This window comes from Rhinatrema bivittatum, chromosome 11 (assembly GCF_901001135.1).
Source record: "Rhinatrema bivittatum chromosome 11, aRhiBiv1.1, whole genome shotgun sequence".
Taxonomy (NCBI): Eukaryota; Metazoa; Chordata; class Amphibia; order Gymnophiona; family Rhinatrematidae; genus Rhinatrema; species Rhinatrema bivittatum.
Genome location: NC_042625.1, coordinates 90,745,150 through 90,772,947, shown reverse-complemented (window position 1 = coordinate 90,772,947; position 27,798 = coordinate 90,745,150). Strand labels below are relative to the sequence as shown.

The 27,798-nt window shown below is 47.6% G+C and overlaps 1 protein-coding gene across 1 annotated transcript; it reads left to right on the top strand.

Annotated features, from left to right (window-relative positions):
- Positions 1-84: 84 nt before the first annotated feature.
- Positions 85-27,798, top strand: CLIC4 (chloride intracellular channel 4). The gene is made up of 6 exons (XM_029619935.1): positions 85-237; positions 10,146-10,255; positions 15,255-15,380; positions 16,924-17,030; positions 24,952-25,133; positions 27,522-27,798. Exons 1-6 carry the CDS (start codon positions 169-171, stop codon positions 27,684-27,686), a joined length of 759 nt encoding a protein of 252 aa, XP_029475795.1. The 5' UTR covers positions 85-168; the 3' UTR covers positions 27,687-27,798.

Below are 27,798 nucleotides of genomic sequence, written 5' to 3'. Positions count from 1 at the left end.
GAGAGGCGAGGGCGGCGCCGCGGCTGAAAGTGGCGGGAGCTGGCGCTGGGAGGGCCCCCAGGGAGGAAGTGGGAAGCGCCGCGCCCAGGCCGGGGGAGGGAGGGAGAGAAAGAGGGAGAGAGAGGGAAGCGCGCTGCCGTCTTACAGGGCGGGGAGGGAGCGGCCGCCATGGCTATGTCGGTGCCTCACAACGGGGTCCGGGAGGAGACGGAGCCCCTCATCGAGCTCTTCGTCAAGGTAGGTTACCCCCCCCGGGGGGGGGGGACGGCACGGCTCCCCCCCTCCCCCCCGCACCGTTAGTCGGAGGCGGGCGGGTGGAGATGAAGCGCAGGGAGCCGCGCCCCTCGCCCCTCGCCCCCTCCAGATGTGGGGGCAGCGCCCGCCCTTCGGCTGCCGCTGCTTCTCGGCCGGGCAGAGCCTCCCCCTCCCGGGCCCGGCTCCGTCCCAGAGGTGGCTGCGCCCCGTCCCCGTGAGATTCTTGGAGAAACTTCCAGCTCCTTTCCTGGAAGGCGAGGCCTCCGGGATCCCAGCAGCCTGCGGCGGTTCGGGCTTCCCCGGGAAGCGCTGGCGTGTTAAGCACTTCTTTCTTATCCAAAACGATGCCCCCCCCCAAAAAAAAAAACAACCCCTAAGGAAATAAATAACTTCAGCGAAAGCGTTTCAGCACACGCTGCGCGCAAAACTTTCCGAAGTACACGTATTGGAGTAAAGCTTAATACAGGATGTGTCGTAAAAATTAAAATACAGCACTTGCTGTTTGCTAAATTTAGTTACATTTTCGTGCATTGTAAAAAAAAAAAAATAGCATGCATTAAAACAAAGCATATCTAGGTAAATATAGAGAGAGAGCTAGTAAAACAAAGCCAGAAAAAAGGTCAGAAAACAGAAGCATAACATGCAACAAAACTTTCCATGCACACCCCTAAATGTGTCACCCCTTCATTTAGCAGTTCCTTGATAAAGAGTAACCCTGGGTATCCACCTTGTCCTAAGCCTGTCAGTACCAGCCGCACCCCCAGAACAGAAATGGGCCATGTTCTTGCTTTTCTTATTCACGCCCCTCATTTATAACTTTTTTGCTGATGCATTTCTAGTCTTGGTTATTTGAGGTGAGATTCTCTCTTCTGCTTCCAGTGATGCTGTCTGTCCGATTATTGTCTTCCTGTATTTTGTTGAGTTTCTCTCTTGACTCGTTTCAGTCGCTGAGTGTGTGCTGGTATAACCAGCGCTAAAAATGTACCGAGAGAAAATGCTTTCTACCTGCCTATGAGGTGACAAAACACTTTCAACGTACTGGATGTTAATTTTAGTAGAACAGCTACAAATAGGACCCCCTGACTTTTTCCTACAGTGACCCCCATGTAATTCCTAATGGCAGGCTCTCCAGCTTCCCCTGATCCCTAACCCCTTCACTTGGAAGGGTAGAGGGCAATGGCATCGCCCTCATAAATGTAACTATAAGAACTGATTCTGATAATCCCCCCTAGCTTCCCTTCCTTTTCAGGCAATTTAAGTTGGAAGGTTCCCACTGACGATTGTTTCTAGTTAGTGCTCATTAATAATATAAGATATGTAGCAGGTATGGTGGGTTCTGGAACACCTTGTGATTGTGATCTGTCCACGACAATGGGTTTTTTTTTTCTGCCTGTCCTGAATGCTTCTTTCCTTCACCAGTTCAGACGTCGCATTGGTGCGCGCCGTGTGTTCCCCATGCGCCTACGGGAGTTGTTACTGAGGATGCTAGAAGAATGCATTATTGATAGAGAGAGAGAGAGAGATGCTTTCATTGTTTAACCGGCATCCATTAAAACACCCCTGGTGGTAACGCCGAAGAGAGAGAGAGCAGTACGGGCACTGAAATGTAATGAAGAGGATCTGTCTTGTAGAGCCAGCTGGAGAGCAAGGGTCATTAGAAGATTTTTTTTAAATCACTAGCAGTTGCCAATGTTCTTCTGACCTTGCTCAGATTTAGACAAAAATGCACACCTTGCAAATTATTCCGAACTAGAAGCATTTATTTGTAAACCTACCAGTACATAGACAAAACCATATTTAAGATTAGTCTGAAACAGTGCCCTGAAGGTTTATAGTATTACTTACTCTACTCTGGATTTGCGATTCCCCCACCACCACTTAAAAAAAAACTGCTCACCCATTCCTTCCATCATTAGTCACTCTTTGCCGCCCAGTACCTCCTTCCCTTTTCTGTATCTCTTTACACTATGGATTGATGCAGCCCCGCCTTCTGGCTGTAAGGTGATTTTTTTTTTTTTGGAGTGAAAGCCGTTATGTGCAGGTAACCCAATGTGCAGGTAACTGCATTCTGGCGAAAAGGTTACGTAAGCAGTAGCGCAGCAGGCGATGGCAGATAAAAGATCGATCGACCCTTCCAGTCCGCCTGCTTTGTTTCCCATCTGCACTGCTCGCTGCAGTTCTGGAGGCTCAGCCCAGGGGGAATCTGTCCATCTCCGAAGATCCGGGAGCAGGGAATGAAGCTCGCATCTGATGTACAGCAGTTGGGAAAGTGCTGGACCCACCTGGACCACCTTTTCCCTTGGGTCCTTCCACACTACAGGGGCTGCTTGGGTGGAGCGTATGCCACCGACACTGCTCCAGCTAAGGGTACATCCCAGCTCTCAGATGCACAGGCTTGACCACCTGCAGTAATATCGCTCCTTATCTTAGATTTAGTTCATCTTCTGCCATTATGTGTTGAGTAGACAAGCACACCGATTCCTGCTCTAAAACAAACACCCAGGTCATCCCTACCTTCCCCATGCCTTATCCATCCTCCCAACTCAGTTTTCGCTGCCTCCCCCCCCCATGCTTTTATAGGGATGGGTTGCAGTGGCAGTGTTGAAGAAAAAGGTTTCTAGGATTGATTCCTAGTCCAGCAAGAACATTTACACCCTGGGGAGGGGCGTAGGAAGCTCCAGTCATTGCACAATAATGACACCTAGTGGTCAAAGTGAGGGAGTCGTTGCCATGAATGCGCTGAATTGGCAGAAGATATGACATGGGGGAAAAAAAATCACCAGGTAGTTATGAACAAAGGCTCACGGCGCCATGGCCCAACAGAACCTGGTTCTGGTTAAGCTAAAACCCCAAAGGGAGCAGGAGGAACCTGCCAGATCAGAAAGAAAAATGCAGGTGTACATTTTGAAGACCTAAAACAGACCACACTTATGTGTCCTTTTAGTTTTATTGGATAATTATATACACCAGTTGACATTTTCTCTTTCTCATCACCAAACAGCACTGAGTTTGAGTTGATGCCGGAGCAGTGTAATCTGAGCTCTCAATTACAGCTCTCCCTTTGAGAATCTGTCCAGTACAGCTGCAATAGCAATTAATTCTGTAAAACAATTGCACTTAAAGAATTGGGAGGCAGCTACGTACAGGGAAAGGAAATTGCTGTCTGCTCTCTCAATACCCATATTAGGGATAAGCTAAATACAGAAGAGCGATCCAGGAGTGAAGTCACATCTGTAAACTTTCACCAGCACAGCTCATCAGCTCAGTCGGTATTTATATAATGCTCCCTTTCCATTTTTAAAAAATTTATTTTGGGACTGACATTCACTGTAATCTCCAGGCCCGTATGCAGTTTTGGGGTATAAAGTTTTAATAAAACACATATTAAAAAAAAAAAAACTAAAGGCAAGTTTGCTACAGTGGATTTCTGGGCCAGTGTTCTGTTTTGTTTGTTTTTTTTATAAATAGGATCGTCATGTGGAAAATGGTTGCTGTGATATTTTGTAAGAAAATAAGACGTTGCCATGCTGGGTCAGACCGAGGGTCCATCAAGCCCAGCATCTTGTTTCCAACAGTGGCCAATCCAGACTACAAAAACCCAGCAAACAGGACATTTACAGGCTGTGAACGTATCTTAGCTCCCATAACAATGAGAAAACAATAGGGATGTGTGTTTGGGGGGAAAATCATTTTGTCTCATTATGTTTTCTTTCTGGTTTTAAGTTTATATTATTTTTGGTTTCCCGTGTGTATCGTTTGCTTCATCTTTACGTGCTATATTTTTGCACTAAAAAACATCAAATGATATTTTGGGTTTCTTCCATGTCATTTTGGATGGGAAACAAAACAATAGTTTATGGCGTCAATGTTTTCATGTCATTTTGAAACATGGGAACTGGCTATGAGAGAGGCTTACTGTACCTGTGCACTGCGCTGGCTCAGACTGCTTTACAGGCGTCGTAGAACGGAGTTCCAGGTGGGGCAGGTTTTTCTGAAGGGCGGGAGGATGAGCCACTGAGGTCATCTCTGCGAAGTTTGCAAGCTCATCGTACATTAGAAACTAAAAAAGCTGTTTCACATCCTTTGCTTACTCACTGTGAGCTGTGTCCATCCTGCTGATATAAATGGTCACATTTGTTTTGCACACTTACACACACACACGCACATACATGGACTGAAGTGTGAGTGGACTTAAGGTATGGACAAGTCAGAATGGCATGGATGGAGCTGTTCATTATCTGAGACACAGTCATTTCTGTTTCTTTAATCCACCTTTCCAAATAATTCTTAAGGTGGCTCATAGCATGATGAGAATTCAGGTAGAGTAAGCGCCTGTAATCTAAGCGGATAACCTGAAGAAATGTCAGATACGGTGTCAGAAGGGGAAGTGGGATTTGACCACCAGCAGCAGGGTAGCTCATGTGAGCATCTCGTCATGGGACGCCAGCAGAAAGGCCACGGATCCAAGCCGTCGCTGGTAGTGATGGTATCGTGGGCTCCTTCCTCCAGTTTCTCTCTGCACCAGAGACCAAGACCTCCTGTCTTCTTTGAGTTTTTCCAAGACTTCTCCTAACTGCTACTTGAACAGATCCCGAGGTGACAGCAGTCTGGTCCGTGGAAAATGAAACAAGCGGAGATTTTTTCACTTTATCAGTATTTTCTAGGACCTCTATTCAGCATCAAGCCGTCCTTAATATGAGGCACTCTGGACACTTGCAGGGCGGAAACTGACCCTCGCACATTGACTGGCAGGCCTTCCACTTTGTTCAGTCTCCTCGTGGTCTCCCAACCTGGCGACTGTCTCTTTGGAGAAAAGCACATAACTGAGTGATTGAACCTACCCCTGTAACCTGTCAGTGTGGGTGACCTCTTGCAAACAATTCATACAGATAGGGTCTGTTTGTTTTGATTCCAGGCAATAAAAGTATATCCTTCAGTGGATACAAACCAGATGCCATTGCATTCCTACAAAGCCTTTCTTTGTGAAGCAGAGGTGCTTCTGAAGACAGTTTTTATCTGTATGAACGTCGCCCCTTCACTCAGTGCCTTCCCTCACTAAAGCCCACGTAACCCAGGCACTTTCCATCTTGACAGTTCTTCAAGGCTGTTTTTTGTTGGGTTTTTTTTCAATCCCCTTTTTATTTTTTTCGCCCGTTTGGACGTAGGAACGCTTACAGATACTTGGATCAGCTGCAGGCGAGCACGTTGACCCCCTGGTGCCGCTGATAAGGTTGAATAGAAACGAGTCTAGCCTCGATCCTAGGGGCTATCTCGCTGGCTTCGCCAGGGGGAATGCGTCTGCGCTCCGGTGCTCGGCCAGACCTTCGCCCAGTCTGCAGCTTCCTTGCCACCTTTCTGTGTGGATCCGTGTGTGTCGGAAGCCTTTACTGAAGTCCAGGTAGGGCAGCGTGTAACGCAGCCCATTAAAGAACGTGGGCGGGTTTGTGTGACCGGGCCTTACCCTTGCAAACTGTTTCCACGGCTGCTGAAGTTGAGACCAACGGGTCTGCCTCTTCCTGGTCCCCACTTCTGCACAGCAGGACCACATCCCCTCTCCTGTACTCCTTCAGACGAATCGCTGTAGGGGCAGTCGGCACTTTGAGCCCTTTCGCTATCTTGGAGCTATGCAACCATCAGGGCCCGGGAGGACTTCCAGTACCGCCTTCTCCTGCCTTAGGTCCGCTGCCTTCCCCCTTCTGTAAACGCTGAGCAAAAGAACTTAAAGATGCAAGCTTTCTGCCGCTCCCCCTCTTCACAAATCCCACTTCCTCCGTTTGTCTTGTGGATTTCCCCTTTGGGTTTTCATTTCTTCCTTTATACATTTTTTTTATATTAAAAAAAAAAGTTCGGTCTTATCCTTTTTTTTTTTTTTCAATTGGGCGGTTTCCTCTTTATTTTAGGCCATAGTAACATACAGGCCGATACAGTACAGTGCGCGCCGGTGGAGCGCACTGTTAACCCGCATTTCGACACGCGCGTCCAAACCCCCCCCCCCCCCCCCCCCCGAAACTAATAGTGTCCGCAACATGCAAATGCAGTTTGATGGCCCTATTAGTTATTCACGCACAATACAGAAAGTAAAATGTGCAGCCAAGCCGCACATTTTGCTTTCAGAAATTAGCGCTGACCCAAAGGCTGGCGCTAATTTCTGCCGGCGCAGGGAAAGTGCACAGAAAAGCAGTAAAAACTGCTTTTCTGTGCACCCTCCGACTTAATATCATGGCGATATTATGTCGGAGGTCCCAAAAGTTAAAAATAATCAAAAAAAAAATTTTTAAACCAGACGCTCAATTTTGCCGGCGTCCGGTTTCCGAACCCATGGCTGTCAGCGGGTTTGAGAACCGATGCCGGCAAAATTGAGCGTCGGCTGTCAAACCCGCTGACAGCCGCCGCTCCTGTCCAAAAAGAGGCACTATGGACGCGCTAGTGTCCCTAGTGCCTCTTTTTACCGCGGGCCCTCATTTGAATAATTTTTTTTTGTGAATTCCACGCACAGGAGAAGTGGCCTGAGTGCGCGCCGGCTCTCCCGCGATTTTTACTGTATCGGCCTGTTAGTGAATGACGGCAGATGATGACCAAAAAGGTCCATTCCGTTGGCCCAGCAAGTTTTCTTTAAAAAAAAATAATTATTATTATTTTAAGGGTAGTAGCAAGTGCCGCTATGTGCAGGCTATCCCCAAGCCGTTACATGTCTGCCCTCCCTTAGTTTTTCCCATAATTCTGCCCCTCTTCTGCCACCTGTGCGTTTTGAACTTAAGAACATGCCACGCTGGGTCAGACCAAGGGTCCATCAAGCCCAGCATCCTGTTTCCAACAGAGGCCAAAACCAGGCCTGGACTTTGCATTTTTTAAAATGGTTTCCAATGCCATTCCATATTTTTCTTGACTTTTATGCTCCTAAATGGATCTAGAAATACAATTTCCTAGCATGTACCCAGATGGACTCATGACCCATGGTTTATGCTCCCCTGCCAGCAGATGGAGACAGAGTCAGGTTTCAAAGCTGACGTCGCCCTAGATACTCCCCTGCAGCGACCTCAGCCCTTCAGTATTTCTCCGTCTCCAGTAGATGGTGGACATGCTTTCCCTGTGGAGATTGCTGTACCTTTTGGAAGAAGAAATTCTACATTTAAATTGGAGAAAAGATTGATCCCCGCTCTCCTGCGGTGATACCTAAAGGTCCCTCCCCCAGTTGAGAATTCCTGAGGTGATTTCCGAGATCCCTCAGAGGTGAGCCTCGGTCCGGTAGCCGGTTCCCAGCGTAGACTTTGTTGCTTAGGCAGCAGGTGCAGGAAGCCCGAGCGCGGCGGTGACTGCCAAAGCCCTCTTCCCTCGCAGCTGGAGACCGTCTCTGTACTCAGTCGGTAAGCGCTGAGCCCACGTAAGTTAAAAAAAAAAAAAAAAAAGGATTTCTTCCCGATTCAGAGACATTCGAGGGGTTTCGATAAGACTTCCTCTGGTCTCCTTGCTTGACGTGCCGAACAGACGTCATTCTCAATCCTTTTGGGGTAAGGGGTAGTGGGTTTCTGAGTGGGTTGAGCGGCCCACTATAGGCTTGGTCCAGATTGGCCCAGGCATCCATGGTATGCGGGCATGCGGAGACTCCTGGTGGAGACCTCCCTGTACGTCCCACCGCACAGGGGCCTGCTACATCAAGCTCCGGTCCTTCACGAGGATTCAACTCTATTCTGTCTTATGGTCTGGCCCTTGAGAGGGCTCGCCTGATGAAGCGAGGATATTCGGTGGCAGTAATTGCCAACTTACTCTGCGCACAGAAGTCATCTGCGTCCCTAGCATATCTGCAAGCCTGGAGAGTATTCGAGGCCTGGTGCGAGGACCGCAGTGTTTCGCCTCGGACGGTCAAAATCCCCCTAATTTTGCAGGACGGCTTGAATAAAGGTTTGACCCTTAACTCCTTGAAGGTCCAGGTAGCGGCGCTCTCCTCTTTCAGGGACGAGGTGAACGGAACCCGCCTGTCGGCTCATCCGGACACGGCCCTTTTTCTGAAAGGTGTGAAGCACTTCTGGCCACCCCTAAGATGTCTGGTTCCCTTGTGGCATCTTAATCTAGTATTGGAGATTTTGGCTGGGCCCTCCTTTCGGCCGCTGCGCAGTCTTTCCTTGCATTTATTTACCTTGAAAACGATGTTCCTGGTGGCTGTATGCTCAGCACATCACATCTCTGAACCGCAGGCATTGTCGAGTCTGGAACCGTTCCTCCGGATGACTCCAGGAGTGCTACAGCTTCCTACCGTTCCATCCTTCTTACCCAAGGTAGTCTTGGAGCTTCATTTGAATCAGTCCATGTCATGCTAGATGAGCACAAGGACCCGGAAGAATACCGTCCTCTCAGTCATTTGAATGTCAGTAGGCTTTTGGTGCGAAGTTTCAGAACCGTTCTGAAAGACGGACCACCCGTTAATCCTTCACAGTGGGAGGAAGCAGGGTGAACCAGCTTCGCGGGAGACCATAGCTCGCTGGATTAAGGAGATGGTCACGGGTGCCTATGTGGAGGCAGGAAAGCCATTACCCTTTCAGGTTAAAGCTCATTCCACTAGGGCTCATGCAGTCTCATGGGCAGAAGCTAGATTGCGGTCTCCCGAGCGGCGACGTGGTCCTCCTCACACACCACCTCCAGGTTCTATCGCCTGGATGTTCAGGCCTGGGAGAACGCAATCTTTGCAAGGGCGGTGTTAACAGACCGCAAGCAGCCTCCTTTCCCGATCGGGAGTAGCTTTTGTACATCACATTGGTCTGAGTCCATCTGGCTACACGCTAGGAAATGGAGAAATTACTTACCTGATAATTTTGTTTTCCTTAGTGTAGACAGATGGGCTCCTCATCCTGCTCACGGCTGCCCAAGAACAGGTCCAAGGATTCGCCCCTGGAGTGGATATCGATTCCAGGAGATTACAGGTAAGCCGTCATCCAGTCCCTAGATCAGGGCGTCTATAATCTTACTGGGTTCAGTGTTTGGTTGAGTACAGTTACGGTTATCCATTTTTAATCAAGCTTTTTCGATAGTATGTCCACAGTGGCTTTTGAAGAGAATACTGAAGAGCTGAGATCACTGCAGGGGTGGATGTAGGGTGACGTCAGCTTTGAAACCTGACTCTGTCTCCACCTGCTGGTAGGGCAGCATAAACCATTGATCCTGAGTCCATCTGTCTACACTAAGGAAAATGAAATTATCAGGTTAGAAATGTCTTCATTTTCAGTGACTTTTACACACCTACATGTATTTTATTTTTTTATATGGCTTGTAAAGGCACTGGAATTCTTGCTGATGGAGTCTCTGTGGGCTCTAATGCATTTCACTGACTCAGCAAACAAGATGGCACTGCTGGTCAGGCACCTTCTTCAGAAGTTGAATAGGGAGAAAATGCAGCTTTTTCTAAAGGACCATAACTGGGCCATGCTTCTTTGGAAACAGCTTAGAATAAGTCACCAGCCATTATTATTATTCCCTTTTTTTTTTTTTTTTTTTTTTAGCCAGCCTATGGTTTGTGACGGTGGCAGCAGTGACGTGATGTGATTTGGTGCTGGAGGGGGGGTGTTCTGCGCCACCGTCGAGCACATCTGGCTCGGAAGGTGCAGGCTTCAGGATGTTTCTGTTCGACATGTGTTTTTTTGGCTGTGAACTAAAACACCTTTTATGGACTGTGTACATTTTGTGGGAGGGGTGTAAGAAAGGAGTGGTTAAATGCGCGTCTAGTGCCAGCCAGCCGTTATAGCGCTCTCTGCATACGCACCAGTTTGAGGTTGGCGGGCCTGCCCACTGCAGAATGAGACTGGACAAGCGTGATTTAGGAAGTGCCTGAGGTCTGATGGATTTTAAAATGAATGCTGAAGACGCGCCACTTACTGCGATTTATCTGTATCTGTCTATAGGCAGGGAGTGATGGCGAGAGCATCGGGAACTGCCCCTTCTCCCAGAGGCTCTTCATGATTCTTTGGCTGAAGGGCGTCGTCTTCAACGTCACAACAGTGGACTTGAAAAGGTAAGAGGCTTGAAAACATTTTAATTAGCAGTGTGCATTAATAAAAAGGATCATTTTGTCTTTTGTATCTTTTTTTTAAATTTAATTTTTTTATTTTTAATCTGGTTAGTTTTGTGTTTTTTTTAGCCTACACTGAAACGAAAAACTGAAATGAAATTTTTAGTTGTTTGTATCATTTCGTATTGGAAATGACTTAAAACAAATTTTGTTTTGTGTCTTTTTTTTTTTTTTTTCCACATCCTAATTCTTAATTTGAAGAATCAGAACAGCCCCTTAACACAGCAAGTTTTTTGCTGAATTGTTTGGCTTTGAGAGAGAGAGGATGGGGAAGGACTCTATAGCTAATAGTTTGCTGGAAGGAGGCCACAGAAACCCTGGTTTTAATATACAACATTTCTGATGACTTTTAAAATGTGATTAAAATAATATAAGATGCATATGAGGCAGTCGCAGTTCTGTTGTCTTGATTTTCAAATATAAAATAAGCAGAAGAATCTATTTCAGTTTTACTCCTTTTGTCTTGTTGACTGATGCATGATTTTATTACCTGATTTATTTATTTTTACAATTACAGAAGCTGTAAGAGCCTGATTCTAATTAAGCTCTATGCTCTTGCAAGCTTTCCATAGCTGAAAGCCAGCTGTCATTATAAGTAAGATAAAACAGCCTATGAAACCACACAGAATTTCTTTGGAGCAGGGTGTAAATCAAAATTGGCTGAACTGACTCAGCCTCCATCTCGAAACAAAATTTGCCTTTCAGCCAGCCAGGGTACGTGATGGGTTTTGACCTAATGCAAATGAGCAAAGCAGGAAGTCCTGTAAACAGGCCGTGGAAGAGCGCAGACTTGCGGTATCAAACTTGGCACAGAGCGGTGGACTGTTTACTGTGGGTTATTCGTGCCAGCCGAAGATGCAAGCAAGATGTGCACTTGGTGAAATGCCTGGGCTGAAGGAACGCGTTGGGTTCCTCAGAAGTCGAGACACGGCGGACATAAGACCCACGGGACATCCCTCCGCCTGGTAGACTAAGTGGTGATTCAGGTCGTTCAGTTACAGCCTTCCTCTCGCGCACAGACTCACTCAGACTTGTCTCGTGGGGTGGTTTTTTTTTTTGTGCATCTGTTTTGGATGACGGCTGGGTGTGGGTTTTTTTTTTTTTGTCTGCATATTTCTGTGGAGGAGGAGGTCTTGAGCAGCAAAGTGGCAGAACTGACGACCACTGCAGTTAGGAACGTTGCGAGAGCTTTTTTTTTCTATTTTTAAATTCAGGCTTTTTTTTTCGGGGGGGGGGAGGGGCAGGCGACATTCCAATCACACACATTTGGCAGGGTTGGACTTTTGTGTTTAGAAGTCTGATTTTTTTTTTTCCCTGAAATTAAAGAATAATTTCATCATCATCAACAACTTGCTTCAGAGCGCCTTTTCACCGCAGCAGGCGCTCCAGGCAAGCTTACGACAATCTTGCACATTACAATAGCTATTTTCTATAAATTTGTGGAAAACAGCCCTTTCCAGCCCACACTGCATGCTTTTTGAGGGAGCAGCAACTACTGACCCTCCCCCCTTACCCTGGAATACCCCTACACTGCCTTTCTGGGGCATTTTGTTTACGTGTCCGCGCGACACTGCTAGTGGTCGTGTATCTCTGGCTTTTCTGTGCGCGTTGCCGCTGACACGTGCAACTTCCACTTTTGCACGCTGAAACCTTGTGAAAATTCACCCCCCCCCTCGTGTTTTGGGGGTAATTTTTTTAAAGAGGGGCTAAGCTGCGAAGCAGCACGGGTGCTTTCACTGTCAGAGGGGGGAGAGCAGTGTTCGGCTTATCCGGGTAATCGTCTAGTTCTCAGAGTTAAATAAATTTGCAAACTCACTTTCAAACTCTGTATCTAGGTTGGGTAAGCGAATGAATGGGCTGGACTGTGTCTTAGGATTTTGTGACGCGCCGTTGGTTCCGACTTTCTGATACCCCCGTGCATTTCGATACGGATTCCTCCTCGCATGTCACCACCGCTCCTCTCTGCTTTGTGGGTCTCCTTTCACGGCTCCTTTTTCTTTGCTTATTCCCGGTGCTTCTGGCAGCTCTTCCGCTTCCTCCGGGAAGGGTCTCTGCCCCTCTCTTTTTTGCTGGAGGTGGCCAGTTGTATTGGCCGGGGGTGAAGCTGCCCACCCCGGTTTCGAGTGAGGAGGCTTTCAACAGGGGTTTGCTTACGTGCATTTTGGAAGTCTGGAAAAGCTTCAGTGTAACCAAATTTGGAAGCTTTCTTGTGCACTATAAAGGAAATCCAAAACGTGAATAGGATATTGTTGTTTTAAAGCACTTTGCACTCTCTGACTTTGGGGGAAGTTTATTCACGCGTTTGTGTGTGCGAGACAGAGAGAGAGTGTGTGTGTGTGTGTGTGCGAGAGAGAGTGTGTGTGTGTGTGTGTGCGAGAGAGAGTGTGTGTGTGTGTGTGTGTGCGAGACAGAGAGAGTGTGTGTGCGAGACAGAGAGAGAGTGTGTGTGTGTGTGTGTGTGCGAGAGAGAGAGTGTGTGTGTTGGTTGGGGGATGGGATACTTCCAGAGAAGGTGAAGAGCAGGCCCTTGCTGTGAGCGTCAGGGCTGCCTCCTCGCTGCTTTTTACATCTCATCCAGTTTTTCTGCTAACAAGTGTTTCCATCTGTCTGCTCCCTAGATTAGCCACACTTCCCAAGATAGTCTAAAGCACTTAGCCTTGTCCAGCGGCTTCAGCTGGGTTTGTTAAACGGAAAGGAATTTCCTGCCGAGCGATGCGCCGTACAGCAGGTCAGCGACGTGGGCCTGGAGCCAGAAGCACTGAAATCACTTCCTGGCCACGGCTGGGAGTGAGGAGGCCGCCCCCAGCTGCCCCAGGCAGGAGTCTGCTGAGTTACACATCTGGGGCGGGCACATCCCACCAAAAACAGCAGCATGGAAGTCATGGAAGCTGCCAGGAAGGAAAGATCTCAGGGCCAGAGGTGCCTGGAAAAGATCCCCAGGATGAATCCAGGGGTAAGAGAATGCTGGGCTCTTCCCGAGAGGACCCCGCTCCTGGGCTTGCTGGTTTTAATATCTGGCGCCAGTAGGGCCTCTCGAGGCTGCGCCGTGTCTCGGTGAGCTGCCGCTTCACGAGCCTGCACTTCAGGAAGGGTTTTCCTCGTCCTCCTTTGCAGATCTCTCTGCCCTTAAAAGGATGCAGAGTTTGAGGCTGGAACGCCGGACCCCGGTTGCTCTCTGGTGCCACCGACTGAGTCATTTCAGCAGGGCGCCGGCTGAATTTCGGCTCTGATTCCATTCTTTCTGTCCTGCATCCTGTGCCAGAAACCTGACCAGAGCGTCCAAGCCCAGCATCCTGTCTCCGGTGGTCAATCCAGTGTGAAATGCCGCTGGACCCAATAAGCCAGCTGTGCCTCCCAGGCTGGCCACGTAGCTGTGTGTTTATTTATTTAGATTTATATTCCACTTTTCGCACTTTTTTCAGCGCTTCAAAGTGGATTACATTCAGGCACTGTAGGTATTTCCCTATCCCCAGAGGGCTCACAATCTAAGTTTGTACCTGAGGCAATGGGGAGGGTAAAGTGACCTGCCCAGGGTCACAAAGAGTGACAGCGGGACTCGAACCCTGGTCTCCTGGGTCGTAGCCACTGCTCTAACCACTAGGCTGCTCCTCCACACTGCAGATAGGGAAATACCTACAGTACCTGAATGTAATCTGCATTGAAGCGCCTGAAAGTTGGAATAGAAAAAACCCTAAATAAATAGCCGGTGGCTGGTTAGTTATGGTGTGGGCAGTGGAAAGGTCATGGTAGCAAGCTGCTGAATGCCAGGACAGGACACAGCAAGCTGGGCAATGCAGATCGCTCCTTAACAAAATGACCCTCTCCGGTATCTTATAGCATTTCATGACGCCTTGAGAATAAGTGTAGATCATTCCTGCTTCCCATGGGAGGCCCACCTAACACGTGACACTGATGCCTCTCCCCTTCCTCCCTCACTGGCGCTGTTCTCTCTCCGTTCCCCCTTTCCCTGCTGACGTGATCTTCTCCCCTTGTCCCCTGTGGGCACGGGGAGAGCAGCCAGTCCTCTGCCAGCCTCCCTGTGACGGCACTGTCCCAGCGCCCGCGAGCTTGCTGCCGGAGACGGGATGGCAGGGGGGGGGGGGGGAGGGCTGTGCTGTGGCCATGGGCTGGTGCACGGGACCCAGCGCTGTCACCCTGATTAGCCCCCTCCCTAATTATGGCCCTGTGCATGCCGGGGTGAAGCCTCCGAATGGTTTAATTCTGTGCGTTACCTTGCCGGGCAGGAGTCTGGCGTTTAAGCCAGGATGCGATCTCAAGTCTTGCATTGCGCCCCAAGAGAGCTTCCTCCTGGAGTTCAGTTTCATTTGCGAGGGCCTCCGGGAACGCACAGGGGGCTCCTCTTGCTGCCGCTGTGGCTGTGCATTCAGCACATGCCCGGGCCAGTTGGTTGTTCCTTTCCTAACGCCCGAGAGGAAACCGTCGGCGTGATCGGTCATAGGCCGTTGGGGCAGGGGGGGATCTTTTTTTATTTTGTGTCTGGGGGGGTGGGGGGGAACCAATGTTCCATGCGATTATCATGACATCTGAAACTGGATCTGTATAATCTTGAAAGCTCCCGAGGAACGTTTCTGCCTGGTTTCCATTGTTAACTCATTAAAGAGATGGAGCCTGCAGAGAATTGAAGATCTGCTCTGTCACGTTAGGTAGGACAGAAAACTCAGACTGCTGCATATTTTGGCATTTTCTGTCCTTTAATGTATTTATTTTTAGCCAGAGGTTTGTAAATTACGAGTGAGGTCATGAATCTGCTGTCTTGTACTGCTCAAATACATACAAGTAAGTTGTATCCAGGCAGCTTTAGGACAGGTGTGTGACGTGGGCAGCGGCAGCCGGATATGCCTGTGAACGCTTTCTGCAGGATCTGGGTTCGGTCGGGTTTGGAAACCCGCGCTCGCTGACTTGTGTTCTGTCTGCCCATCAGGAAGCCGGCGGATCTGCAGAACCTGGCTCCCGGGACGCACCCGCCCTTCATCACCTACAATCACGAAGTGAAGACAGATGTGAACAAGATAGAGGAGTTCCTGGAGGAGGTTCTGCGTCCTCCCAAGTAGGTGCCGCAGACAGACAGATGTTAGGCTTTGCATCATAAAAGATGGGCCTGTGCCGAGAGGTCGCTGCCTCTGAGGGGGGGGGAGGGGTCTGACACCGACAGACCGCACAGGTCCCCGAACCTGCGATTATATATCTTACGCAGATGTAGCTGGCCCGAAGCACTGACCCTTAACGCAGCATGCTCGGGGGCGGGGGTGAAATACCCCTACTCGTCCAGCCGGAGGTGAGCCGGGCCTTGCGCCAGCCTGATCCTGACTCGCCAGCTGGAGGGGTTACTGGGACCTACAAGTGAGCTTTTTAGTGCCCAGTCTGTCCTGGGGAGGCACAGTTTTGTTAAAGATCTCGGTCTCATCGAGCGAGCAAGCGAGCTCTATGAAGAGCAGATACTTTTCTCTTAGCATTTTTGTTTTATCCAAGGTGCATTAATTATTCTTATCTTAAGGAGGAGGGGGGGGGGGGGAGAGAGGAGTAGAGTTTTATCAGGGTCCAGATTGTACAACCTGAGGTCAATATTACATTGTGCGGGGAGGGGACAGATGTATTGGACATGTAACACTGTACTGCCGGTTAGGTGCTCCACAGGACTGCTCTCCAGCACCACCAGACATAGCTGGATAAGTTTTATCCAGGTGAATGAATGATGGTGACATAGACTTAATTGGCATTTCAGAGACATGGTGGAAGGAGGATAACCAATGGGACAGTGCTGTACCGGGGTACAAATTATATCGCAATGACAGAGAGGAGCACCCGGGAGGCGGTGTGGCACTTTATGTCCGGGATGGCATAGAGTCCAACAGGATAAACATCCTGCATGAGACTAAATGCACACTTGAATCTTTATGGGTAGAAATCCCTTGTGTGTCGGGGAACAGTATAGTGATAGGGGTATACTACCGTCCACCTGGTCAAGATGGTGAGACGGACAGTGAAATGCTAAGAGAAATTAGGGAAGCTAACCAAATTGGTAGTGCAGTAATAATGGGAGACTTCAATTACCCCAACATTGACTGGGTAAATGTATCATCGGTACATGCTAGATATATAAAGCTCCTGGATGGAATAAATGACATTTTTATGGAGCAATTAAGAATATAAGAACATGCCATACTGGGTCAGACCAAGGGCCCATCAAGCCCAGCATCCTGTTTCCAACAGAGGCCAAACCAGGCCCCAAGAACCTGGCAATTACCCAAACACTAAGAAGGTCCCGTGCTACTGATGCAATTAATAGCAGTGGCTATTCCCTAAGTCAACTTGATTAATAGCCGTTAATGGACTTCGCCTCCAAGAACTTATCCAAACCTTTTTTGAACCCAGCTACACTAACCACATCCTCTGGCAACAAATTATTGTATCTGAATTACTATTAATGCTGTCAGCAGCCTTGAGCATTATTTTGAAAGGCAGGCTAAAAATACAAATTATTTATGCAGATATAAATTAGTCTCTCTGCTTAAAGTATGCTCCATACCAAGGAAATAATGAAAACATCTCCTCCTCTCCCTGTTTTTCACAATTGATTTTTCCCCATTTAGGTATCTAAAACTTTCACCGAGGCACCCCGAATCTAACACTGCTGGAATGGACATCTTTGCCAGATTTTCTGCGTACATCAAGAATTCGAAGCCTGACGCTAACGAAGGTAACCCGTCCACTGCCTCACAAGTGTCACTGTTTGCATCTAGCCAGGACGTTTAATCACCTTCGTTTTTTGTGCTGCTTGGTGCCTTTTAACTCTGCCTGTTTTTCTTTGAGATGAAGTTGAGCCTTCGTTGACCTGGTTTTTTACCGCTAGCTTCCTGCATTTTCCCATAAGAACATAAGAAATTGCCATCCTGGGTCAGACCAAGGGTCCAAGCCCAGCATCCTGTTTCCAACAGAGGCCAAACCAGGTCATAAGAACCTGGCAATTACCCAAATACTAAGAAGATCCCATGCTACTGATGCAATTAATAGCAGTGGCTATTCCCTAAGTAAACTTGATTAATAGCCGTTAATGGACTTCGCCTCCAAGAACTTATCCAAACCTTTTTTGAATTAACTAAATCCTTTGGCAACAAATTCCAGAGCTTAATTGTGCATTGAGTGAAAAATAATTTTCTCCGATTAGTCTTAAATGTGCTACTTGCTAACTTCATGGAGTGCCCCCTAGTCCTTCTATTATTCGAAAGTGTAAATAACCGAGTCACATCTACTCGTTCAAGACCTCTCATGATTTTAAACACCTCTATCATATCCCCCCCTCAGCCGTCTCTTCTCCAAGCTGAACAATCCTAACCTCTTTAGTCTTTCCTCATAGGGGAGCTGTTCCATTCCCCTTATCATTTTGGTCGCCCTTCTCTGTACTTTTTCCATCGCAATTATATCTTTTTTTGAGATGCGGCGACCAGAATTGTACACAGTATTCAAGGTGCGGTCTCACCATGGAGCGATACAGAGGCATTATGACATTTTCCATTTTATTCACCATTCCCTTCCTAAAAATTCCTAATATTCTGTTTGCTTTTTTGATCGCAATTTCACACTGAGCCGATGATTTCAATGCGTTATGCACTGTGACTCGCTCTGTCTCTTGTTCTCTAATTTCCTGATCCTTTTGGCACAGCCAGAGTTGCTTGAAATAACGTTTCAGCTATGGTTTATTCCCCTTTGGTAAAGAGTTGCCCACGGCGCTCCATCCTCCCCTCCTCCAGTAGATGCAATAATGTGAATAGCTAATGCCTTATCAGGAGCAGGCAGGGAGGAATCGGAGAGAGGTCATACAGCCATGTGCTGTATCCCAGCTTGATGATCTTTGACAGAAGGGAGGTAATCAAATTTTAAAAAAATTAAAGAGATCAATGTCCCGATGCCCCAGAAAGGTGAAACAGAAAACCGGAGATCATCTGAAACTGGGAATATTTTCCTGCCTGCGACTTTTGTGGCACAGACGATGTGTCCATGTTTCAGTTGTCTGCCCGCCCGCTGATCGATGCTTTTTTTTCGTACCCCTGTGTTCACCCTCTAATGCCTCCATGGATGTCATTGAGATCATAATTAAACCTTACGGCAGGACCTCGCATGTTAATTAATGTTGTCCTGAGAGAGTTTACTGCCAAAGGCTTAGAACATTTTTACTAAATAAATAATCGCCTGTCCCTTGCCCCAGTCAGTGCACAAGCATGGAAATCATAACGCGGTATCAGTAGGGTGGGTAATTTGTGCAGCAAATACGCCCATAAATTATCCTGGATTTCAAAGAAAACGTGAGTGGGCAGTGTTGGCTTTGAACATTATCCCACCAAGAGCACCTGATAGAGTTTTATATATCTGCTGTCTGGCACGCGTACGTTTTCCCATCTAAACTTAGCGCACTTTTATTTTTATTTTTTTAGAAAACCCCATTTTTCTGCATAAACACTGTTTTACGTGTTCAAATGCTTTTAGAAGTTACCTCCAACATAAGAACGTGCCAAATTCTGAGTGCAGTTACACAATAGAGAGTCCTACAGATACAATAAATCATATTATAAGACCCCCCAGGAACAATAAAGAAAATTGAAATCCCTCGATAGCTGAATTCTAAGAACTAAATGTGAGGGACCTCTAGCTGAGAGATGCTCAGGAAAAAGGCTGCTGAATGCCCCGTGATGTTTCTCAGCTCAGCTCCTTTGCCAGTGCATGAAAGGTCCGCGATCTAGATCAGCTTGTACACCCTCGGTACCACAGGGTACGCGAGGTAAGCAATCACTTTCTGGCCTGTGATGTGCGTTAGGAACGTACTTTGCCAGTCTGGGGAAGGCAAAGGATCTTAAAGGGTGGTCAGTGCGGGACTGGCAGCTGAGCTTGCTTCACCCTAGGAGTCCAGTATTATCCTTTTATGAACCCTGCAACCACCGTTTTATAAAGTAAAGACAACTAAATAAAAAGAGAGAAAGCTTAAGTGCCAATATAATAATTTTAAACAAGTGTGAGGTACTTTTTGAGGGGTTTCCTCTAATGCTCTTCTAGGACACAGCCCTGTGGCTTCTAACTCTTTGAGGGCAATTTTCAAAGGGATTTCTGGGGGTGAGGGAACTGGGGTTAAAAGGCAGGCAGTAAGCAAGTGGCAGCTTAAATTGTCTCCTGCCCCTCCCCCCCCTTGTGTCGACACAAAAAAAACTCCATCCAGTCTGCCCGGTTTTTGGAAAGTCTCGGCGCCGAGGATCTATCCTCATTCACCCACTCTTGCGAAGGATTCTGTAGCCTTAACGCTCACTCGGTTTCGTTTACGCGGATCCTTTTCGTTTCACGGATCTTTTTTTTTTTTGAGTTGTCATCGTCTGGATAACCAGCAGCCCTGCTCAGACAGTGAGACGAGGGCACCGCTAGTGATGAGCGGCCGCTGAGCCCAAACCATGCCGGTCTGGGCTTACATTCCTCAATGGTAAATTAAAAAAAAAAAAGAAACTCTGTGTTGCTAAGCAGCCGCCACTCTCTGGGACCTGGGACAGGCAAGATTCAGAGCGATGCTTTTATTTTTCCTGTGTCTTTTCCTCTAGTCCATGTTATTTCTTATGTTTGGCTCTTGGAGGGAACCAGAGCTCAATTTCAATAAATGGGGGGGGGGGGGGGGGGGAGAGATAGAAAGGATTCAGAGGATGAAGAACAAGGAAGCATCCAGATTGCCAAAGCGACAATCGGACTCCATTGCATCAGATTTTGCCTGCGTCATTTGACAGAAAAACCCACATTGAGATCCTTCTTCCTTTCAGTGCGAAGGTGAAACTTTCCACCCTGTTCTGCGTTGTGCTGCTCTTATTCTGAGGGCCTGCATAAGAGCCGCAGACGGGGTGGGTAACTTCGGCGCTGAGGCTGGATCTCTATAGGTACGAGGGCCCTCGGAAGGCCCAGGCGGTGTTAGCATCAGAGCACCCCTTCTACCCCAACGTCGTTCCCTCGAGAGATTAGCTAGGCCAGTCCTGGGATTCCTACTTCCTTCTCCTTTACGGTGCAGAGAAAATCAGGAAGCCAAGGACTGGCGGAAACGGAGTTAGGGTGGCCGGGATGCAGAGATCCCGCAGCAGGCACGACGGTCGAATTTGTCGTCATAGTGCAAGTGGGGATCATGGGGAAGTCCACTGATCGGCAGGATGAGCAGTAACTTGGGTGATTCACATCCATGGCTGGCGTTCAAGCCAGAAGAGATTAGCCAGGCCTGCTTACGCTGGTTAGGTTCGCACATATCCAGTTTTTGGGAGGGGAAGGGGATTCGCTGCTCAGATTGAAATGGGGTTTTCGCAAGTCACTTTGCAGATAATCACCGTAAGGGCTCTGTATGACCCTGAACAGTCAACTTAAAATTCCTGCATCAACCCTGCCTGGCCAACTGAACACCCGGTACGGCACTCCAACAGTTACTCTGGATATTTAATGGTTTTGCTGTGCCTAAATCGTGTTAAAAATAATTAAGCACCGGTGTTTTTTAGTGGCGCGTAAGGAGGAGATAAGGTGTGAGAGCAGAGTCCCTCCCTGTCGTGGGTAATCTTCAGCAGAGGAGGATGGGTGCGCTTGAAAATCGAGCAGATCTGTGTAGAAGTCGCAGAAAATACGGAGTCTTTCCCGGGGCGACCTTTAGCACGGACAAGACACTCGGGGAGGAATAGCCGGGGGTGCCCTTTCCTTCTCAGCAGCTCTCATGCGTTCTTTCGGGGGTGGAGGGAGATCCGCAGAGCTGTGCAACCACATCCTCACCTTTATTTATTTTTTTCTTTTCAAAGCAGCGCGTGTAATTGTGAAAATGCAAAAACCGAGGGCGTTGCTGCTTCCCCCGTCCCCCGAGATTCCTCCGCTCAGTTCCGCAGTGTGGGGTGGGGGCGAGGGGTTCTCAAAGAGCCCTTTAACCTGGGTGAATAGTTATTTGAAACTTGGCCCTCTTTATTTTTCTCGTGTTTTGTCTTTTAATCTATAACTTGGCTGTGGGTTGCAGTACAGATGTGACACAGGCTGTTACATCTGTCCCTCTGGCATGCTGCCAGGGTCTACCTTAGAAGGAAGTGTTATAAATAAATGAAGCAAGCCCTGGTCATATTCCATTAGCAAAATGACTTATTCAAAATGTTCCCGTCTGCAAAGATCCCAGCTCAGCAGAGTGCAGCCTCTTCCATCACCCTGGCAGGACAGGAACCCATTTTGCTAATTGCATCGTGCACCTGAGATCAGTTTCTGCCCTGTTCTGCCATCCCAGTGCAATGAATTCTTGCCACGCATTATTTTTAGAGCGTGGTAATGAAATCACAGTTTCGTTGCTCAGTTTTGATGCTGTCGAGCTCTGCCCCTGTTTCGCGGAAGTACAGCTTTCTTAGCTTCCCTCTGAGCTGCGAAGGAGCTCTCCACCCCGGTCCTTGCTCACTCTCTGCCGCTCACTCCCAGGGCCATTCTGGAGCAGGGATTAAGGGGGATTTCCGACCATGCCTTTGTTTATTCCATATGCCATGGATTTGGGTCTCATGTAGCGCTGTAAATGCACGAGGGAGATGCATGCACGCAATTTTTGTTTTACTTTGTATTTTCGTTTTAGTCTATGTTCATTTCGTTTAATTGAGACGAAATAAATGTACAATTGAAAGAAAAAAAATCTAAAAAAGAAAAATAAGCTTCCTTCCAAAATCCTTCTCTCCCTCCCCCCCCCCAGCACCCTTTGCTGCTGCAAATAAAAACAAAAAACCCCCAACTCTGGGCCTTTCTCATCCCCCTGCCCTCCCCACAGGTAGAGACTTACCGCCACCGTTTTGAAGCACAGGTCTTGGTGGGGTAGGTGGGACTGGTGATTGCTCCTGTGCCAGTTGGCCTGCCGTGACCTCACAGATAGGGTGAGCTTGCTGCCTTCAGAGAGGAAGGTTGTGGGTGTGTAAAAAAAAAAAATTATGGTTAGTTTTTTTTGTTTGTTTTTTTTTGTAGACTCTCCAAATCAAAAGCGAATGGGGAAAGAAATTAATTTTCTGTTTCATTTTTAAATTAAATGAAATCTCAGGTTTTTCATTACTTTTTTTCATTTTGTTTGAAAACTTATGCACACCCCTAAAATGCACATGGGCTCTGGCAGATGACTGAGTACACGTGAGGAAGGACAGAATAGTTAGCAGATAAATCAGAAAAAGTTTACTATGATTAGAAAGAACCACTAGAGATGAGCTGGGGTCTGTGGGATTGCAGAAGGAAGCGAGTTGGGCCGACTGCGTGGGCGTCAGGGCCCTGATCTGTCCTCAGGTTTCCACGTTTAAGTCCTGGTGGATGATAGAAAGACCATTCTTGTGGTGTGTTGTGCATCCTGCGTCTTCCTCAAGATTTATGCATTATAGTGCTCGAGCATCTGCTGTTGCTCATGCCATATACCTGTTTAGTGGTGGAATGGAGGATTTCTCGTTTCACAGCTGCTGACAGGAAGCACAAAATTAACTAGAAAATAAAGTATTTAAATTTAGGGATGTGCATTTGTTTCATTTCTCCTGTTTTGGTGGGTACATGAAAAAACCGCATATTATGCGCATAACACACTATTAAAAATACACACAGAATATCTGGTTTTTCGTGTGTACTGGAATGTGGCGAGGTATATGCGTACCCGCTGAAATGGAAGACACATGCATATCCCTGTTTAAAATTGTAAAATAAAACAAAAGTCCAGCCTTCTGTTTTATTATTGTTGCTTAGCCCAGGGCTTCAGAAACCTGTCCTGGTGACCCTGCCATTCAGGTTTTTAGCAGGTACCCAATAAATATACATTAAGAGAAATTTGCTGGACTGGTTAGTGGGGGAGGAGAGGGAGGTGTTAACAGGACAAAAGCCCGGGGTCATCTTAATAATCAGGCCAGTGCGATACCGTGCGCTGGCCACAGCACATGGCTCAATGCGCAATTGGCTGCGCGTCCATAACCCCCGATGCAAAACGGGGGTTAGCGTGTCCAATCACGTGCGTAGATAAGAGCGCTCAGCACATGTAAATGCGTGTCTATGAGGCTATTATCTATTCCCCCCCAATGCAAAAAAAAAATGCACCCAATGTGCACACTTTTAGTCGCCAAAATTAACGCCTGTGCCGCGCCTCCTACTTCCTGCGGCACCTGTGTAAATATTAAATCTGGTGCCCGGGAGAGGTGGATCGGCACGCGTTAAGGGAGCATTGGCCTGATGGGCAGGCAAGGGTTTGTTTATTTAATTCGCAATGCTGCCCTCTGCTGGTGAATTATAAGAAATTATTTTTTTTAAAAATACTTTGAGGCCAATATTCAGTCGGAATGAGCATTCGTTACATCTGTTTCAGCGGGTACACGCCTACCTCACCAACTGCCTAGTACATGCAAAAAAACCAGTATGCGTCTATTTTTAATATGAGATACACGCATAACATCCATTTTCCCATGTGTACTAGAAAGTCGGCCGCCAAAACAGAAGAAAGACATGCACAGCCCTGATATTCAGTTTGCACAGCCCTGATATTCAGTATCTCACTCTACTATTTATATCACTGTAAGAGGGGGGCACTTTGTACTCGGGGTGGGGGGGGGGCATTTTTACATACAGAGTAGGAGGTACGAATTACCTCAACTCCTCTTGTACCTTTCATTGATTCAAAGAGCAGAAAATCTTCAGTGGTGTCAACTTTGCTGTTCGCACCTCTTACTGTGTATGTAAAACCACCCGCCCCCAAACCCTACTTCGAGGTAAAAGTGCCCCCTCTTACAGTGCTCTGAATAGAAAAGAGATTTGTTCTCTCTCTCTCTCACACATTTGACATTAGATGCTGCTCATCACCATGAACGGCACCCAAACTCCTCCCACTTGCGTTGCTATCTCAGCCCCTCCCTTGAAATGACCCTTTTATCCGGATAACTACCTATCTCGCTATAATTTTAGCCGGTTAAGTGGCTGACTATGTCACATTTGCTACTTATTGGGATAACTTGTGAGTTATGTCTAAATGGCTTTTGAATATGGACCTCACGGTCTACGTTCTAGAAGCACTTTTTTTGCAGGGTGGATTTTTGTTGGTTTGTTACTGGAATTTTATCTTCTGTATGGATGCAGTAAAATGTCCTGACCTCTCTGCATTTTAAAAATAGTGCAATAAAGATTGGGAAACAAAAAAGGAGATTTAAGAATGATAAAAAAAAAGATTACATTAGACTTAAGAAGCAAGTTATTTCGAGCAAGCAGCGGTGCGGCGGTTTTTAAACTTCCTTCTTGTATCCGTAAACCCATGTAAAGGGGCTACTGAATTCTTCTCTCTCCTTCCAGACTGTCTCTCCCCAGCCCCCCACTTACGCTGCTCCTTCATTAAAGCTGCCTTCCGTCTTCCCCGTGCTCTCCGCTTGCCGCCATTACTTATTTACACCGAGGAAAAAACTATAAGGAAATATTAATATACAAAAGGCAGCAGGCAAGTATTGGGGATCGGTGATGGAACTTGTTGACTGGTAGAAAGAAAGCTAAAAGTTACTTAAAAGCTTATATTTAAAATTAAAAAAAAAAAAGTTACGTATTTTTGGGGCTGCTTTTCAAAATGCACTTTTTTTTGCGCCTCTCTCTCTCTCTCTTTGCTCCAGGCCTGGAGAGGAATCTGCTGAAGACGCTGCAGAAACTGGACGAGTATCTGGTCACGCCCCTTCCCGATGAGATCGACCAGAACAGCATTGACGACGTGGGGGTTTCCACCCGCAGGTTCCTGGACGGGGACGAGATGACGCTGGCTGACTGCAACCTTCTGCCCAAGCTGCACATTGTCAAGGTAGCGAAACGCGTCCCGCACAGGCCTGGAGGCAGCGGCAAAAAGCGTTCGGTGGGGAACTCGCCGGGCGCCACTGCCGCTTAAATCACTTCTGAAATATATAAGTGCAGTGTTTGGTTTGGTTTTTCCATTTTGCTGCTGCTGCTGGTGGGGGGGGGGGGGGAGTTTATTCAGTTCATTTTAACGTTTGGTTTGTTTGTTTTTTTTTAGTTGTTTGTTTGTGAAACGAAAAAATAAACATTAAACAAAAAATCTCCCCAAAACAAAGAAAAGGCCAATAAAAAAAAAAAAATGAGGCTCCTGGTGGCTCTGGCTGGGCCTTCCCGGGCCCCAAAACTGCCCTGGCCTGGGCTGGGGCCCTCCAGCTGCTCCCGCCTGGGTCCCGGTGCGTGAAAACCGATGGCGTCTGCCCGGGGGGCGATGCCAAGGTAGCACGGAGCCCGGCGGCCGGCCCCTGTCCTAACCCCTGTGCAAGGCCCCAAATCCGGTTCTGCAGCTCTTTTTGGGCCCAGGAAGTCCAGCCCGGGCCACCAGAGACCTCTTATGTGTTCTTTTTTTATTTCATGGGAGGCTGTTTTTGTTTTTTATATTCGGAACAAACTGAAAAATGGGCCTCATTGGTTGCAGTTTTGACTTTTTTTGTTTCAAACAAATGCCCATCCCTCCGATTTATATCGAATGCAGTCCCTTCCTTATTCCTGCCTAATCTGTTTACTTACATTTTACCTTCCATCTGTCTGTCCTGTCTGTGTGTCCATTGCGCATGCGTTCAGAGCCTCCTTACTTAATTAATCCGCCTTGGGCTTAAGTTTAGGAAGAGGCAAGGATATCAAATGCTTAGAAATTAAGTAAGGTGCGTCCGCAGGGGCTCCATTCACTCAAATCTCTGTCTGAGAAATATCTCTGGCTCCCTTCGGCTCCAGCAGCCCCAGAAAAGGAGAGGGGCCTACCCTGCGCCCCCAGCCTCTCCCATCCCCTCCACAGACCCAGACACAGCTGAGGGGGTGACTTTTTATTTTTGTATTTGTTTTGCTGTAAATTAGATTTTTTGCTTTGTATGAGGGGAGTGGATAAGGAGAATTTGAAGAGTTTTGAGCAATGCTTGAGAGTCACCTTACTTATCGACTCCGCCTCGTATGTCTCTTGTTTGGAGTCTCTTCCTGGATGATCTGATTATTGCTGTGCGGCATGCGTGGTATTACGAGATGTGAAATAGGAGGCTTCCTTCTTGTTCGCTTTCCTGTTTTAACCCCAGAGGGTCCGAAAGCCTTAGCAGGATCAGTATCGCTCCCCCAGGAAGCTGTGGGGAATAAAAGGCACCTGTGTATTTAGGCAGCTGGGTGTTTTTTTGGCAGAAGCAGAAGGTGTTAATGGAGCATTTGGCCAAATATATCTTCCCCCATTGTCTTGGGCAACCCTAGGAAAGTGATTTGCTCGAATCATTAATTCATTGGGAATTTGCCTTCCCATGGTGGGCGGAGCCTGCTGACATCACCACTCCTGACAAAATGGCTGCCTCAGCAGCTGGGGAGGGGGGCAAACTCGCCCAGGTCTTTGTATGTGCAGAAGGTTGGGGGGGGGGGGGGGGGAGTTTATCTTGTTGGGGGGAATGAGCTGAGCTTGCCTGGAAATGGTTTGCTTAGGTCCAGGTCCTTATCCCAAATGTGAGTAAGTGGTGTTATAATTGTGGAACAGTGCATCAAATGCTTTTCCGTACAGCAGGTTTCCATCCAATTCCTGCTTTACAGATTTACCCTGTGTCATCTCAGCCACAGAAGATTTCTCTGATATTTAAGCTAATCGATGATAATTCTTAATTTCTGTATGCTGAAGCAAGGGAATCCACAAATTGCAAAAGAGGTCTGCTTTTCCATTACCGCTCCCTTCACTCGTTTTTTTACTATTTTTATTTGTATTTATTTATTGAGTTTTATCTACCATCGTTTGGATTTGCCATCACAACGGTTTACAAGTTCCAATCTAGTTGGCATCCATAAAAGCGTATTACAGACATTGCACTAAAAGTGAGATCCCGTTACAGTCCGGATCATAGAGTTAGCCTAACACATATTACGCTTAAAGATAGTGGTGCAATGTACAGGCGATCACGGCGAAGATCATTAATAATGGTATTTGCTCCTTAAAGGGAGTGAGGGGGGAGATACGGGAGTGACATTGTGCGTCTCGTTAGGCTTTGGTAAATAACCAGGTTTTCAATTCCTCCTTAAACGTTTTCAGGCTGGGTTGTAGTCTTTTTACTATTTCCAGCTATTTCAGTGGCTCAGCCTCCCAGCACTTTTTAAATCTTCCAGGCGTGAGAGTTCCTGCTCTTAATCTATCGCCCTTCTCTCACGGCTGCTTGTTGTGTGTTGTTTGTTTTCTTTTCAGGTGGTGGTGAAGAAATATCGCGACTTTGAAATTCCCAAGGACATGACCGGGATCTGGAGGTACCTGAGCAACGCCTACAGCAGGGATGAATTCACCAGCACCTGCCCCGGGGAGAAGGAGATCGAGATTGCCTACGCGGATGTGGCCAAAAGGCTCAGCAAGTAGCGAAGAGGCCCTGGGGGCCCGATCCACGGGAGACACCAGAACCGCTGTCACGTTGGGGGCAGGTCCACGAGCCTTTCCCGTTTGGATTCTTAGCCTGTGCGGGGGGGGGGGG

Bases quoted from the DNA above. Each gene is read 5' to 3' on its own strand.
- CLIC4 (XM_029619935.1), top strand. From the start codon at position 169: ATGGCTATGTCGGTGCCTCACAACGGGGTCCGGGAGGAGACGGAGCCC. The intron at 238-10,145 runs GTAGGTTACCCC...ATCTGTCTATAG, and splicing joins TCATCGAGCTCTTCGTCAAG to GCAGGGAGTGATGGCGAGAG. The intron at 15,381-16,923 runs GTAGGTGCCGCA...TTCCCCATTTAG, and splicing joins GAGGTTCTGCGTCCTCCCAA to GTATCTAAAACTTTCACCGA.